Here is a 16,481-nt window from a genome sequence, read left to right as displayed (position 1 = left end):
GGTGCTTTGGTGGTGGTAAAGTGGGAGATTAGTTCAAGGTCAAAGGGATCTTGAAGAAGCAAGGCTATCACTCCATTTTGCAACGCCATGTCATACCCTGTGGCCGGTGCTTAATTGGAGCCAATTTCCTCCTACAACAGGACAATGACCCAAAGCACAGCTCCAAACTATGCAAGAACTATTTAGGGAAGAAGCAGTCAGCTGGTATTCTGTCTATAATGGAGTGGCCAGCACAGTCACCGGATCTCAACCCTATTGAGCTGTTGTGGAGTCAGTTTGACCCTATGGTAAGTAAGAAGTGCCCATCAAGCCAATCCAACTTGTGGGGGTTTGCTTCAGGAAGCATGGGGTGAAATCTCTTCAGATTACCTCAACAAATTAACAACTAGAATGCCAAAGGTCTGCAAGGCTCTAATTACTGCAAAATGGACGATTCCATTTTTCCAGCAAAGGTTGAAGGACGCAATTATTATTTAAATTAAAAATCATTATTTATAACTTTATCAACGTCTTGACTATATTTCCTATTCATTTTGCAACTAATTTCTTGTATGTTTTCATGTAAAACAATGACATTTCAAAGTGATCCCAAACCTTTGAAAGGTACTGTATATTGACCCCCACAAGTATCTCATTTCTCTCTGTAGTTATGTACCCAGGGATCCATACGTACAGAGCTTTCGAAAAGCATTCAGACCCATTAACTTTTTCTACATTTTGTTACTTTACAGCCTTATTCTAAGATTGATTAAATTGTTTTACCCCCTTATCAAACTATGCACAATACCCCATAATGACATCACAATACCCCACAATGACATCACAATACCCCACAATGACATCACAATACCCCATAATGACATAACAATACCCCATAATGACAAAGGAAAAACTGGTTTGTAGAAATGTTTACAAATGTATTTTATTTTAAAATAAAAACTGAAATATCATATTTACATAAGTGTTCAGACGCTTTACTCAGCACTTTTTTGAAGCAACTTTGGCAACGATTAGAGCCTCGAGTCTTCTTGGGTATGACACTACAAGCTTGGCACACCTGTATTTGGAGGGTTTCTCCCATTCTTCTCTGCAGATCCTCTCAAGCTCTGTCAGGTTGGATGGGAAGTATTGCTGCACAGCTTTTTTCAGGTCTTTTCAGAGATGTTCGATCGAGTTCGTGTCTGAGCTCTGGGTGGGCCACTCAAGGACATTCAAAGACTTGTCCCGAAGCCACTCCTGCGTTGTCTTGGCTGTTTGCTTAGGGTTGTTGTTCTGTTGGAAGGTAAATCTTCGCCCAAGTCTGAGGTCCTGAATGTTCCGTAGGTTTTCATCAAGGATCGCTCTGTACATTGATCCGTTCATCTTTGCCTAAATCCTAACTAGTCTCCCAATTCCTGCAGCTGAAGTACATTCACACAGCATGATGCTGCCACCACCATGCTTCACCGTAGGAATGGTGCCATTTTTCCTCCAGACGTGACAATTGACATTCAGGCCAAAGATCTTGGTTTCATCAGACCAGAGAATCTGGTTTCTCATGGTCTGAGAGTCTTTAGGTGCCTTTTGGTAAACTCCAAGTGGGCTGTCACGTGCCTTTTACTGAGGATTGGCTTCCGGGGCGGCAGGGTAGCCTAGTGGTTAGAGCGTTGGACTAGTAACCGGAAGGTTGCGAGTTCAAACCCCGAGCTGACAAGGTACAAATCTGTCGTTCTGCTCCTGAACAGGCAGTTAACCCACTGTTCCCAGGCCGTCATTGAAAATAAGAATTTGTTCTTAACTGACTTGCCTGGATAAATAAAAGTAAAATAAAAAAAGTCTGTCCACAATAAAGGCCTGATTGGTGGGGTGCTGCAGAGATGGTTGTCCTTCTGGAAGTTTCTCTCATCTCCACAGAGGAATGCTACAGCTCTGTCAGAGTGATCACCTCCTACTGACCAAGGACCTTGTCCCCAGATTGCTCAGTTTGGCAGGGCGGTCAGCTTTAGGAAGAGTCTTAGTGATTCCAAACTTTTTCCATTAATGAATGACACAATCCTGTCTCGGAGCTCTATGGACAATTCCCTCGAACTCATGGCTTGGTTTTGATCTGACATGCACTGTCAACTGTGGGACCTTAAATAGACAGGTGTACCTTTTCAAATCATGTCCAATCTTGGTGCGTCTGGCTTTTGGGTTAAGTGGGTGTGTGTTAAGAAGCATGTTTCGGAAGATGCTTGACTCGACCTTTGCCGCCTGAGCTCGTTGGGAAGTCGCAGCAATGAGACAAGATCGAAACAAAAAAATACACAAAAAAACTGTTGTTAAACCTGTTTTTGCTTTTACATGATGGGTTATTGTGTGTAGATTGATGAGGAAGACAATTATTGAATCAATTTTAAAATAAGGCTGTAACGTAACAAAATGTGGAAAGAGTCAATGGATCTGAACACTTTCTGAATGCCCTGTGTCCCCGACGGCTGTGTATGTATATAGACCCCCACACTTATGAGCATGTCTTCTCTCTCTAGTTATGTACCCAGGGCTGTGTACGTATATCGACCCCCACACTTATGAGTATGTCTTCTCTCTCTAGTTATGTACCCGGGGCTGTGTACGTATATCGACCCCCACACTTATGAGTATGTCTTCTCTCTCTAGTTATGTACCCGGGGCTGTGTACGTATATCGACCCCCACACTTATGAGTATGTCTTCTCTCTCTCTAGTTATGTACCCGGGGCTGTGTACGTATATCGACCCCCACACTTATGAGTATGTCTTCTCTCTCTAGTTATGTACCCGGCGGCTGTGTACGTATATAGACCCCCACACTTATGAGTATGTCTTCTCTCTCTCTAGTTATGTACCCGACGGCTGTGTACGTATATAGACCCCCACACTTATGAGTATGTCTTCTCTCTCTCTAGTTATGTACCCGGGGCTGTGTACGTATATAGACCCCCACACTTATGAGTATGTCTTCTCTCTCTAGTTATGTACCCGGGGCTGTGTACGTATATAGACCCCCACACTTATGAGTATGTCTTCTCTCTCTAGTTATGTACCCGGGGCTGTGTACGTATATAGACCCCCACACTTATGAGTGTGTCTTCTCTCTCTCTAGTTATGTACCCGGGGCTGTGTACGTATATAGACCCCCACACTTATGAGTATGTCTTCTCTCTCTCTAGTTATGTACCCAGGGCTGTGTATGTATATCGACCCCCACACTTATGAGTATGTCTTCTCTCTCTCTAGTTATGTACCCGGGGCTGTGTACGTATATCGACCCCCACACTTATGAGTATGTCTTCTCTCTCTCTAGTTATGTACCCGGGGCTGTGTACGTATATAGACCCCCACACTTATGAGTGTGTCTTCTCTCTCTCTAGTTATGTACCCGGGGCTGTGTACGTATATAGACCCCCACACTTATGAGTATGTCTTCTCTCTCTCTAGTTATGTACCCCGGGGTGTGTACGTATATAGACCCCCACACCTACGAGGACCCCAACCAGGCCGTCCATGAGTTCGCCAAGGAGATCGATGTTTCCTGCATCACCATTGAGAGAGTCATTGGAGCTGGTGAGTGGAGAGTGTGTGTGTGTGTGTGTGTGCGCATGCGTACACACTGTGGTTAAATGTTTGTGTTTTCATGTGTGTCTTCCAGCATGTGTTTTGGTTAACTGTGTTTCTTTTCCAGGGGAGTTCGGGGAGGTGTGCAGCGGACCCCTCCGTCTGCCTGGTAAGAAGGAGTTCCCAGTAGCCATTAAGACCCTGAAGGCAGGTTACACAGAACGACAAAGGCGGGACTTCCTAGGGGAGGCGTCCATCATGGGACAGTTTGATCATCCAAACATCATCCACCTGGAAGGCGTGGTCACCAAGAGTACGTCTTATTTCATATCATTCTGTCTGTAAAAATACAGTTGAAGTCGGAGGTTTACATACACCTTCGCCAAATACATTTAAACTCAGTTTTTCACAATTACTGACATTTAAGTAAAAGTTTGTTGTCTTAGTTCAGTTAGGATCACCACTTTATTTTAAGATTGTGAAATGTCAGAATAATAGTAAAGAGATTTATTTCAGCTTTTATTTCTTTCATCTCATTCCCAGTGGGTCAGAAGTTTACATACGCCCAATTAGTATTTGGTAGCATTGCCTTTAAATGTTTTAACATGGGTCAAACATTTTGGGTAGCCTTCCACAAGATTCCCATAAGTTGGGTGAATTTTGGCCCATTCCTTCTGACAAAGCTGGTGTAATGGAGTCAGCTTTGTAGGCCTCCTTTCTCGCACACACTTTTTCAGTTCTGCCCACAAATGTTCTATGGGATTGAGGTCAAGGCTTAGTGATGGCCACTCCAATACCTTGACTTTGTTGTCCTTAAGTCATTTTGCCACAACTTTGGAAATATGCTTGGGGTCATTGTCCATTTGCAAGACCCATTTGCGACCAAGCTTTAACTTCCTGATTGTCATGAGATGTTGCTTCAATATATCCACATCACTTTCCTTTCTCATGATGCCATCTATTTTGTGAAGTGCACCATTCCCTCCTGAAGCAAAGCACCCCCACAACATGATGCTTCCACCCCCATGCTTCATGGTTGGGATGGTGTTCTTCGGCTTGCAAGCCTACCCATTTTTTCCTCCAAACATAAAGATGGTCATGATGGCCAAACATGTATATTTTTGTTTCCTCAGACCAGAGGACATTTCTCCATAAAGTATGATCTTTGTCCCCATGTGCAGTTGCAAACAGTAGTCTGGCTTTTTTATGGCGGTTTGGAGCAGTGGCTTCTTCCTTGCTGAGCGGCCTTTCAGGTTATGTCGATATAGGACTTGTTTTACTGTGGATATAGATACTTGTGTACCTGTTTCCTCCAGCATCTTCACAAGGTCCTTTTCAGTTGTTCTGGGATTGATTTGCACATCTCTAGGAGACAGAACACATTTTCGCACCAAAGACATCCACGTTCATCTCTAGGAGACAGAACACATCTCCTTCCTGAGCAGGAGTGATGGCTGCGTGGTCCCATGGTGTTTATACTTGCATACTATTGTTTGTACAGATTAAACCTCTTGATACTACCCATCCCGAATCCGGGATCGTGAATACAGCCTCAGGCTCATTAGCATAACGCAAAGTTAACGATTTCTGAAAATCAAAAATGAAATGAAAATAATATGCCTGCTCTCAAGCTTAGCCTTTTCTTAACAACACTGTCATCTCAGATTTTCAAAATATGCATTTGAACCATAGCAAATCAAGCATTTGTGTAAGAGTATTGCAAGCTAGCTTAGCATTTTGCGTAGCATTTAGCACGCAACATTTTCCCAAAAACCAGATAACCAAATAAATAAAATCATTTACCTTTGAAGAGCTTCGGATGTTTTCAATGAGGAGACTCTCAGTTATATAGCAAATGTTCAGTTTTTCCTGAAAGAATCTTTGTGTAGAAGAAATCGCTCCGTTTTGTACATCACATTTGGCTACCGAAACGAACCGAAAATTCAGTCACCAAAACGTCAAACCTTTTCCGAATTAACTCCATAATATCGACCGAAACATGGCAAACGTTGTTTAGAATCAATCCTCAAGGTGTCCAATTTGTAAGTCGCTCTGGATAAGAGCGTCTGCTAAATGACTTAAATGTAAATGTAAATGTGTTTTTTCACATATCCCTTCATTGATATGCCGTTCGTGGAAGCCTGCTTTCCCCTCATAATCCCATGGAAAAATACCAGCAGCTGAAAATGACGCACCAATTTCGACAGAGGACACCGGGCGGACACCTGGAAAATGTAGTCTCTTATGGTCAATGATATGCCTACAAATACGTCACAATGCTGCAGACACCTTGGGGAAACGATAGATAGGGCAGGCTCATTCCTCTCGCATTCACAGCCATATAAGGAGACAATGGAAAACAGAGCCTCAAAAATCCTGCTCACTTCCTGGTTGCCGTTTCATCTTGGTTTTGCCTGTAGCTCTTGTTCTAATATCTTTGCAGTTCTGGAAAATTCAGAGTGTTTTCTTTCCAAAGCTATCAATTATATGCATAGTCGAGGCATCTTTTTGTGACAAAATATCTCGTTTAAAACGGGAACGTTTTTCATCCAAAAATGAAATTGCGCCCCCAGAGTTTCAAGAGGTTAACGTGGCACCTTCAGGCGTTTGGAAATTGCTCCCAAGGATGAACCAGACTTGTGGAGGTCTATATTTTTTTCTGAGGTCTTGGCTGATTTCTTTTGATTTTCCGATGATGTCAAGCAAAGAGGCACGGAGTTTGAAGGTAGCCTTGAAATAGGCTACACCTCCAATTGACTCAAATGATGTCAATTGGCCTATCAGAAGCTTCTAAAGCCATGACATAATTTTCTGGAATTTTCCAAGCTGTTTAAAGGCACAGTCAACTTAGTGTATATAAACTTCTGACCCACTGGAATTGTGATAAAGTGAATTATAAGTGAAATGATCTGTCTGTAAACAATTGTGAAAAATTACTTGTGTCATGCACAAAGTAGATGTCCAAACCGACTTGGCAAAACTATAGTTTGCTAACAATACATTTGTGGAGTGGTTGAAAAACAAGTTTTAATGACTCCAACCTAAGTGTATATAAACTTCCGACTTCAACTGTACATGCTGTGTATATTGTCTATGTAGTTCCATTGCAGTGGTGATGTATCGCTCATCTGTTTGATATGATATTATTCTCTATATTCTTTTGTCAGCAAAACCTGTGATGATCATCACGGAGTACATGGAGAATGGATCACTTGACACCTTCCTCAAGGTAAACCATGTGGATCACTAGACACCTTCCTCAAGGTAAACCATGTGGATCACTAGACACCTTCCTCAAGGTAAACCATGTGGATCACTAGACACCTTCCTCAAGGTAAACCATGTGGATCACTAGACACCTTCCTCAAGGTAAACCATGTGGATCACTAGACACCTTCCTCAAGGTAAACCATGTGGATCACTAGACACCTTCCTCAAGGTAAACCATGTGGATCACTAGACACCTTCCTCAAGGTAAACCATGTGGATCACTAGACACCTTCCTCAAGGTAAACCATGTGAATCACTAGACACCTTCCTCAAGGTAAACCATGTGGATCACTAGACACCTTCCTCAAGGTAAACCATGTGGATCACTAGACACCTTCCTCAAGGTAAACCATGTGGATCACTAGACACCTTCCTCAAGGTAAACCATGTGGATCACTAGACACCTTCCTCAAGGTAAACCATGTGGATCACTAGACACCTTCCTCAAGGTAAACCATGTGGATCACTAGACACCTTCCTCAAGGTAAACCATGTGGATCACTAGACACCTTCCTCAAGGTAAACCATGTGGATCACTAGACACCTTCCTCAAGGTAAACCATGTGGATCACTAGACACCTTCCTCAAGGTAAACCATGTGGATCACTAGACACCTTCCTCAAGGTAAACCATGTGGATCACTAGACACCTTCCTCAAGGTAAACCATGTGGATCACTAGACACCTTCCTCAAGGTAAACCATGTGGATCACTAGACACCTTCCTCAAGGTAAACCATGTGGATCACTAGACACCTTCCTCAAGGTAAACCATGTGGATCACTAGACACCTTCCTCAAGGTAAACCATGTGGATCACTAGACACCTTCCTCAAGGTAAACCATGTGAATCACTTGACACCTTCCTCAAGGTAAACCATGTGGATCACTAGACACCTTCCTCAAGGTAAACCATGTGGATCACTAGACACCTTCCTCAAGGTAAACCATGTGAATCACTTGACACCTTCCTCAAGGTAAACCATGTGGATCACTAGACACCTTCCTCAAGGTAAACCATGTGGATCACTAGACACCTTCCTCAAGGTAAGCCATGTGGATCACTAGACACCTTCCTCAAGGTAAACCATGTGGATCACTAGACACCTTCCTCAAGGTAAACCATGTGGATCACTTGACACCTTCCTCAAGGTAAACCATGTGGATCACTAGACACCTTCCTCAAGGTAAACCATGTGGATCACTAGACACCTTCCTCAAGGTAAACCATGTGGATCACTTGAGAACTTCCTCAAGGTAAACCATGTGGATCACTAGACACCTTCCTCAAGGTAAACCATGTGGATCACTAGACACCTTCCTCAAGGTAAACCATGTGGATCACTAGACACCTTCCTCAAGGTAAACCATGTGGATCACTAGACACCTTCCTCAAGGTAAACCATGTGGATCACTAGACACCTTCCTCAAGGTAAACCATGTGAATCACTAGACACCTTCCTCAAGGTAAACCATGTGGATCACTAGACACCTTCCTCAAGGTAAACCATGTGGATCACTAGACACCTTCCTCAAGGTAAACCATGTGGATCACTAGACACCTTCCTCAAGGTAAACCATGTGGATCACTAGACACCTTCCTCAGGGTAAACCATGTGGACCACTAGACACCTTCCTCAAGGTAAACCATGTGAATCACTAGACACCTTCCTCAAGGTAAACCATGTGGATCACTAGACACCTTCCTCAAGGTAAACCATGTGGATCACTTGACACCATCCTCAAGGTAAACCATGTGGATCACTAGACACCTTCCTCAAGGTAAACCATGTGAATCACTAGACACCTTCCTCAAGGTAAACCATGTGGATCACTAGACACCTTCCTCAAGGTAAACCATGTGGATCACTAGACACCTTCCTCAAGGTAAACCATGTGGATCACTAGACACCTTCCTCAAGGTAAACCATGTGGATCACTTGACACCTTCCTCAAGGTAAACCATGTGGATCACTAGACACCTTCCTCAAGGTAAACCATGTGGATCACTAGACACCTTCCTCAAGGTAAACCATGTGGATCACTAGACACCTTCCTCAAGGTAAACCATGTGGATCACTAGACACCTTCCTCAAGGTAAACCATGTGGATCACTAGACACCTTCCTCAAGGTAAACCATGTGGATCACTAGACACCTTCCTCAAGGTAAACCATGTGGATCACTAGACACCTTCCTCAAGGTAAACCATGTGGATCACTTGACACCTTCCTCAAGGTAAACCATGTGGATCACTAGACACCTTCCTCAAGGTAAACCATGTGGATCACTAGACACCTTCCTCAAGGTAAACCATGTGGATCACTAGACACCTTCCTCAAGGTAAACCATGTGAATCACTAGACACCTTCCTCAATGTAAACCATGTGGATCACTAGACACCTTCCTCAAGGTAAACCATGTGGATCACTAGACACCTTCCTCAAGGTAAACCATGTGAATCACTAGACACCTTCCTCAAGGTAAACCATGTGGATCACTAGACACCTTCCTCAAGGTAAACCATGTGGATCACTAGACACCTTCCTCAAGTCAAACAATGATTATTTAGATGTGCTGTTGTCACCCGGGTGTCCGGGAATGGGGTGTCCCTGGTGCATTATAATGGGAATGGGGTGTCCCTGGTCAAAGGCAGTGCATTATAATGGGAATGGGGTGTCCCTGGTGCATTATAAAGGGAATGGGGTGTCCCTGGTTCATTATAATGGGAATGGGGTGTCCCTGGTCAAAGGTAGTGCATTATAATGGGAATGGGGTGTCGCTGGTCAAAGGCAGTGCATTATATTGGGAATGGGGTGTCCCTGGTGCATTATATTGGGAATTGGGTGTCCCTGGTGCATTATATTGGGAATTGGGTGTCCCTGGTGCATTATAATGGGAATGGGGTGTCCCTGGTCAAAGGCAGTGCATTATATTGGGAATGGGGTGTCCCTGGTGCATTATAATGGGAATGGGGTTTCCCTGGTGCATTATAATGGGAATGGGGTTTCCCTGGTGCATTATAATGGGAATGGGGTGTCCCTGGTGCATTATAATGGGAATGGGGTGTCCCTGGTCAAAGGCAGTGCATTATAATGGGAATGGGGTGTCCCTGGTGCATTATAATGGGAATGGGGTGTCCCTGGTGCATTATAATGGGAATGGGGTGTCCCTGGTGCATTATAAAGGGAATGGGGTGTCCCTGGTGCATTATAAAGGGAATGGGGTGTCCCTGGTCAAAGGCATTTACATTTACATTTAAGTCATTTAGGAATCCAGGCGACTTACAAATTGGGTGCATTATATTGGGAATGGGGTGTCCCTGGTGCATTATAATGGGAATGGGGTGTCCCTGGTCAAAGGCAGTGCATTATATTGGGAATGGGGTGTCCCTGGTGCATTATAATGGGAATGGGGTGTCCCTGGTGCATTATAATGGGAATGGGGTGTCCCTGGTGCATTATAATGGGAATGGGGTGTCCCTGGTCAAAGGCAGTGCATTATAATGGGAATGGGGTGTCCCTGGTGCATTATAAAGGGAATGGGGTGTCCCTGGTGCATTATAAAGGGAATGGGGTGTCCCTGGTCAAAGGTAGTGCATTATATTGGGAATGGGGTGTCCCTGGTGCATTATAATGGGAATTGGGTGTCCCTGGTGCATTACAATGGGAATGGGGTGTCCCTGGTGCATTATATTGGGAATGGGGTGTCCCTGGTGCATTATAATGGGAATGGGGTGTCCCTGGTGCATTATAATGGGAATGGGGTGTCCCTGGTGCATTATAATGGGAATGGGGTGTCCCTGGTGCATTATAATGGGATTGGGGTGTCCCTGGTGCATTATAAAGGGAATGGGTTGTCCCTGGTGCATTATAAAGGGAATGGGGTGTCCCTGGTCAAAGGCATTTACATTTACATTTAAGTCATTTAGGACGCTCTTATCCAGAGCGACTTACAAATTGGGTGCATTATATTGGGAATGGGGTGTCCCTGGTGCATTATAATGGAAATGGGGTGTCCCTGGTGCATTATAATGGGAATGGGGTGTCCCTGGTCAAAGGTAGTGCATTATAAAGGGAATGGGGTGTCCCTGGTGCATTATAATGGGAATGGGGTGTCCCTGGTGCATTATAATGGGAATGGGGTGTCCCTGGTGCATTATAATGGGAATGGGGTGTCCCTGGTGCATTATAATGGGAATGGGGTGTCCCTGGTGCATTATAATGGGAATGGGGTGTCCCTGGTGCATTATAATGGGAATGGGGTGTCCCTGGTGCATTATAATGGGAATGGGGTGTCCCTGGTCAAAGGTAGTGCATTATAATGGGAATGGGGTGTCCCTGGTGCATTATAATGGGAATGGGGTGTCCCTGGTCAAAGGCAGTGCATTATAATGGGAATGGGGTGTCCCTGGTGCATTATAAAGGGAATGGGGTGTCCCTGGTGCATTATAAAGGGAATGGGGTGTCCCTGGTGCATTATAAAGGGAATGGGGTGTCCCTGGTGCATTATAAAGGGAATGGGGTGTCCCTGGTGCATTATAAAGGGAATGGGGTGTCCCTGGTGCATTATAAAGGGAATGGGGTGTCCCTGGTGCATTATAAAGGGAATGGGGTGTCCCTGGTGCATTATAAAGGGAATGGGGTGTCCCTGGTGCATTATAAAGGGAATGGGGTGTCCCTGGTGCATTATAAAGGGAATGGGGTGTCCCTGGTGCATTATAATGGGAATGGGGTGTCCCTGGTCAAAGGCAGTGCATTATAATGGGAATGGGGTGTCCCTGGTGCATTAAAAGGGAATGGGGTGTCCCTGGTGCCCTATAAAGGGAATGGGGTGTCCCTGGTGCATTATAAAGGGAATGGGGTGTCCCTGGTGCATTATAAAGGGAATGGGGTGTCCCTGGTGCATTATAAAGGGAATGGGGTGTCATTAGGGACGTACTCTGAGATTTTCCTCCCTATTCTTCCCCAGAAGAACGATGGCCAGTTCACAGTGATCCAGCTGGTTGGGATGCTGCGTGGTATGGCGTCAGGCATGCGCTACCTGTGTGACATTGGATACGTGCACCGGGACCTGGCGGCGCGTAACATCCTAGTCAACAGCAACCTGGTGTGTAAGGTGTCTGACTTTGGCCTGTCCAGAGTCCTGGAGGATGATGCCGAGGCTGCATATACGACCAGAGTAAGTGTCTGTCTGTCTGCGTGTCTGACCACTACATAGAGGGACAGCCGGGGGGGGGGGCTCATATGTGAGAGCTCTGAGTGTGCGTGTGTGTAGCAGTGTTAGCTAGCTAGCTGTCTCTACTTGGCTGTCTGAGGCAGTGTGTATGTAGCAGTGTTAGCTAGCTTTCTCCATTTTGCTTTCTAAACCTGATAGTTGCGCCGTGCTGCCCAGATTGTGCAGGTTCTGTCACTGGCTGTGACACTGCATCCAGGATAGCCAATTAGCATGCGGCACAATCTCCAGGACAGCCAATTAACACGTAGCACAGTCTCCAGGACATATCTACATTCTTGCTCTCTCTGAGAACCACACATAGCCTGTACACATCATTGTCCATCCTAAAATATCCATCTGAATGTTGTTGATATGTTTCTCTCTCTCAGGGCGGTAAAATCCCTATCCGCTGGACAGCTCCAGAAGCGATAGCGTTCAGGAAGTTCACCTCCGCCTCTGACGTGTGGAGCTACGGCATCGCCATGTGGGAAGTGATGTCATACGGAGAGAGACCCTACTGGGAGATGAGTAACCAGGATGTAAGTCTTCTTCTCAATTGCCACCAATGGTAGGATTTATTGAGCTAGTGGATGGTAGGATTTATTGAGCTAGTGGATGGTTGGATTTATTGAGCTAGTGGATGGTTGGATTTATTGAGCTTGTGGATGGTTGGATTTATTGAGCTTGGATGGATTTATTGGTGGATGGTAGGATTTATTGAGCTAGTGGATGGTAGGATTTATTGAGCTAGTGGATGGTAGGATTTATTGAGCTAGTGGATGGTTGGATTTATTGAGCTAGTGGATGGTTGGATTTATTGAGCTTGTGGATGGTAGGATTTATTGAGCTAGTGGATGATAGGATTTATTGAGCTAGTGGATGGTTGGATTTATTGGGCTAGTGGATGGTAGGATTTATTGAGCTAGTGGATGGTTGGATTTATTGAGCTAGTGGATGGTAGGATTTATTGAGCTAGTGGATGGTTGGATTTATTGAGCTAGTGGATGGTAGGATTTATTGAGCTAGTGGATGGTTGGATTTATTGAGCTAGTGGATGGTAGGATTTATTGAGCTAGTGGATAGTAGGATTTATTGAGCTAGTGGATGGTTGCTGTCGATCATTAGAACAAAGTACTCATTTTTAATGTCACAGACTACAAGCTACTCTACTTATCAGATATTTATTCCATATTACCAATGTATTCCTTTCCAGTCACTAGACTGTAAGACCCAGGAACCAGAGAATATAGGCGGTCTTTGTCTGTCAATTATATTACAGGGCCGCTGCCTGTTAGTGTTATCCAGAAAATGGAGGTGAAATGTGTAGTGTCTTAGTAGCCAGGAGAGGATTGGCTAAGAGAGGAGTGTCTTAGTAGCCAGGAGGGGATTGGCTAAGAGATGAGTGTCTTAGTAGCCAGGAGGGGATTGGCTAAGAGGGGAGTGTCTTAGTAGCCAGGAGGGGATTGGCTAAGAGAGGAGTGTCTTAGTAGCCAGGAGGGGATTGGCTAAGAGGGGAGTGTCTTAGTAGCCAGGAGGGGATTGGCTAAGAGAGGAGTGTCTTAGTAGCCAGGAGGGGATTGGCTAAGAGAGGAGTGTCTTAGTAGCCAGGAGGGGATTGGCTAAGAGAGGAGTGTCTTAGTAGCCAGGAGGGGATTGGCTAAGAGGGGAGTGTCTTAGTAGCCAGGAGGGGTTGGCTAAGAGAGGAGTGTCTTAGTAGCCAGGAGGGGGTTGGCTAAGAGGGGAGTGTCTTAGTAGCCAGGAGGGGATTGGCTAAGAGAGGAGTGTCTTAGTAGCCAGGAGGGGATTGGCTAAGAGAGGAGTGTCTTAGTAGCCAGGAGGGTTGGCTAAGAGAGGAGTGTCTTAGTAGCCAGGAGGGTTGGCTAAGAGAGGAGTGTCTTAGTAGCCAGGAGGGGAATGGCTAAGAGAGGAGTGTCTTAGTAGCCAGGAGGGGTTGGCTAAAAGAGGAGTGTCTTAGTAGCCAGGAGGGGGTTGGCTAAGAGAGGAGTGTCTTAGTAGCCAGGAGGGGCTGGCTAAGAGAGAGTGTCTTAGTAGCCAGGAGGGGATGGCTAAGAGAGGAGTGTCTTAATAGCCAGGAAGGTTGGCTAAGAGAGGAGTGTCTAGCCAGGAGAAGAGAGGAGTGTCTTAGTAGCCAGGAGGGGAATGGCTAAGAGAGGAGTGTCTTAGTAGCCAGGAGGGGCTGGCTAAGAGAGGAGTGTCTTAATAGCCAGGAAGGTTGGCTAAGAGAGGAGTGTCTGAGTAGCCAGGAGGGGCTGGCTAAGAGAGGAGTGTCTTAGTAGCCAGGAGGTGATGGCTAAGAGAGGAGTGTCTTAATAGCCAGGAAGGTTGGCTAAGAGAGGAGTGTCTTAGTAGCCAGGAGGGGAATGGCTAAGAGGAGGGTGGCTAAGAGAGGAGTGTCTTAGTAGCCAGGAGGGGCTGGCTAAGGAGGGATGGCTGTCTTAGTAGCCAGGAGGGGAATGGCTAAGAGAGGAGTGTCTTAGTAGCCAGGAGGGGCTGGCTAAGAGAGGAGTGTCTTAGTAGCCAGGAGGGGCTGGCTAAGAGAGGAGTGTCTTAGTAGCCAGGAGGGGCTGGCTAAGAGAGGAGTGTCTTAGTAGCCAGGAGGGGATGGCTAAGAGAGGAGTGTCTTAGTAGCCAGGAGGGGAATGGCTAAGAGAGGAGTGTCTTAGTAGCCAGGAGGGGCTGGCTAAGAGAGGAGTGTCTTAGTAGCCAGGAGGGAAATGGCTAAGAGAAGAGTGTCTTAGTAGCCAGGAGTGGCTAAGAGAGGAGTGTCTTAGTAGCCAGGAGGGGATGGCTAAGAGAGGAGATCGAGACCTATTAATAGAAGAACAGGAGAAACAGAGAAGTGGTATTGAATGTGTCTGACAGGGGAGAGAGAGAGACAGAGTGATGGGGATGGAGAGAAAGAGACAGAGTGATGGGGATGGAGAGAAAGAGACAGAGTGATGGGGATGGAGAGAAAGAGACAGAGTGATGGGATGGAGAGAGAGAAATAAAGAGGTGGGAGTGAGAGAAGGAGCGAGTGAAAGAGAATGAGAGATAGAGTGAAGGATAGAGAAAGAGCTAGACGGGATGTAGATATGCCAGAGGAAGAAAGAGAAAGAAAGAGGGGGAAGAGCGCAGAGAGGGAGAGAGAGAAAAGGGGGGCTGTAGAGAAACACCCAGAGGTCAAAGGTCATTTGGAACACTGGAGCCACATCACATGACTGTCTCTGAGAAACAGAATTCTGACTCAGGTTGGCATATACACATCCACAATTTAGTATTTATTGAAGAATAAATTACCTTCAAATAACCCACAAATCTACCACGGATATTAAACAACTCAGTGCCAATGTACAGGGCGTAGTATTGACAAGTAGGGCTCTACAGAGAGGAGAGGAGAGGAGAGGAGAGGAGAGGAGGAGAGGAGAGGAGAGGAGAGGAGAGGAGCCAGAGGTGCCAGAGAGGAGGAGAGGTGCCAGAGAGGGTCCCTCAAGGAGGTGCAGCTCTCAGTCATGTTTATCTCACAGAGGATGCCTCCTCTCCTTTTCATCCCGCTCTCCTCCTCCTCTTCACTGACAGCTCTATCCATCCCAGCCTCAGATCACTCTTTCTGCTCCATCATTAATCTGTCTGAGCTGCTGCATGGGTCTCTCGGAGGGAACACAAGTTATTTGATGTTTTATTTAACACCTTCATGAGGATTTCCCTCTGATCTCTGCTAGACTCTCTCCCTCTCTCTTTTAGTTAGACTCTTTCTCCCTCTCTCTCTTTTAGATAGATGCCTTCTCCCTCTCTCTCTTTTAGTTAGACTCATTCTCCCTCTCTCTCTTTTAGTTAGACTCATTCTCCCTCTCTCTCTCTCTCTCTTTTAGTTAGACACCTTCTCTCTCTCTCTTTTAGTTAGACACCTTCTCTCTCTCTCTCTCTTTTAGTTAGACACATCCCTCTCTCTCTTTTAGTTAGACTCATTCTCCCTCTCTCTCTTTTAGTTAGACTCATTCTCCCTCTCTCTCTCTCTCTCTCTTTTAGTTAGACACCTTCTCCCTCTCTCTCTCTTTTAGTTAAACACCTTCTCCCTCTCTTTTAGTTAGACACCTTCTCCCTCTCTCCCTCTCTTTTAGTTAGACACCTTCTCCCTCTCTTTCTCTCTTTTAGTTAGACACATTCTCCCTCTCTCTCTTTTAGTTAGACACCTTCTCCCTCTCTCTGTCTCTCTTTTTGAATTAGACACCTTCTCCCTCTCTCCCTCTAGATGCCTTCTCCCTCTCTTTTAGTTAGACGCCTTCTCCCTCTCTCTCTCTCTTTTAGTTAGACACCTTCTCCCTCTCTCTCTCTTTTAGTTAGACACCTTCTCCCTCTCTTTTAGTTAGATGCCTTCTCCCTCTCTCTCTCTCTCTCTCTCTTTTAGTTAGACACCTTCTCCCTCCCTCTGTCTCTTTTAGTT

At 45.5% G+C, this 16,481-nt stretch overlaps 1 protein-coding gene across 3 annotated transcripts in view; it reads left to right on the top strand.

The window, feature by feature from the left end:
* LOC135548031 (ephrin type-A receptor 5) overlaps window positions 1-16,481 on the top strand; it is a 115,870-nt gene that overhangs the window by 69,287 nt on the left and 30,102 nt on the right. For all 3 annotated transcript variants that reach the window (XM_064977226.1, XM_064977225.1, XM_064977227.1), the window contains exons 7-11: window positions 3,438-3,563; window positions 3,682-3,867; window positions 6,722-6,783; window positions 11,792-12,001; window positions 12,427-12,576. In XM_064977226.1, the coding sequence (XP_064833298.1) occupies window positions 3,438-3,563; window positions 3,682-3,867; window positions 6,722-6,783; window positions 11,792-12,001; window positions 12,427-12,576 (734 nt within the window). The remainder of the gene's footprint in view (window positions 1-3,437; window positions 3,564-3,681; window positions 3,868-6,721; window positions 6,784-11,791; window positions 12,002-12,426; window positions 12,577-16,481) is intronic.

The sequence above is a fragment of the Oncorhynchus masou genome, chromosome 11, assembly GCF_036934945.1.
Source record: "Oncorhynchus masou masou isolate Uvic2021 chromosome 11, UVic_Omas_1.1, whole genome shotgun sequence".
In the NCBI taxonomy this organism is placed as follows: domain Eukaryota; kingdom Metazoa; phylum Chordata; class Actinopteri; order Salmoniformes; family Salmonidae; genus Oncorhynchus; species Oncorhynchus masou.
The sequence above is the reverse complement of the archived record's forward strand: the minus strand, read 5'-3'. Positions and strand labels throughout refer to the sequence as shown.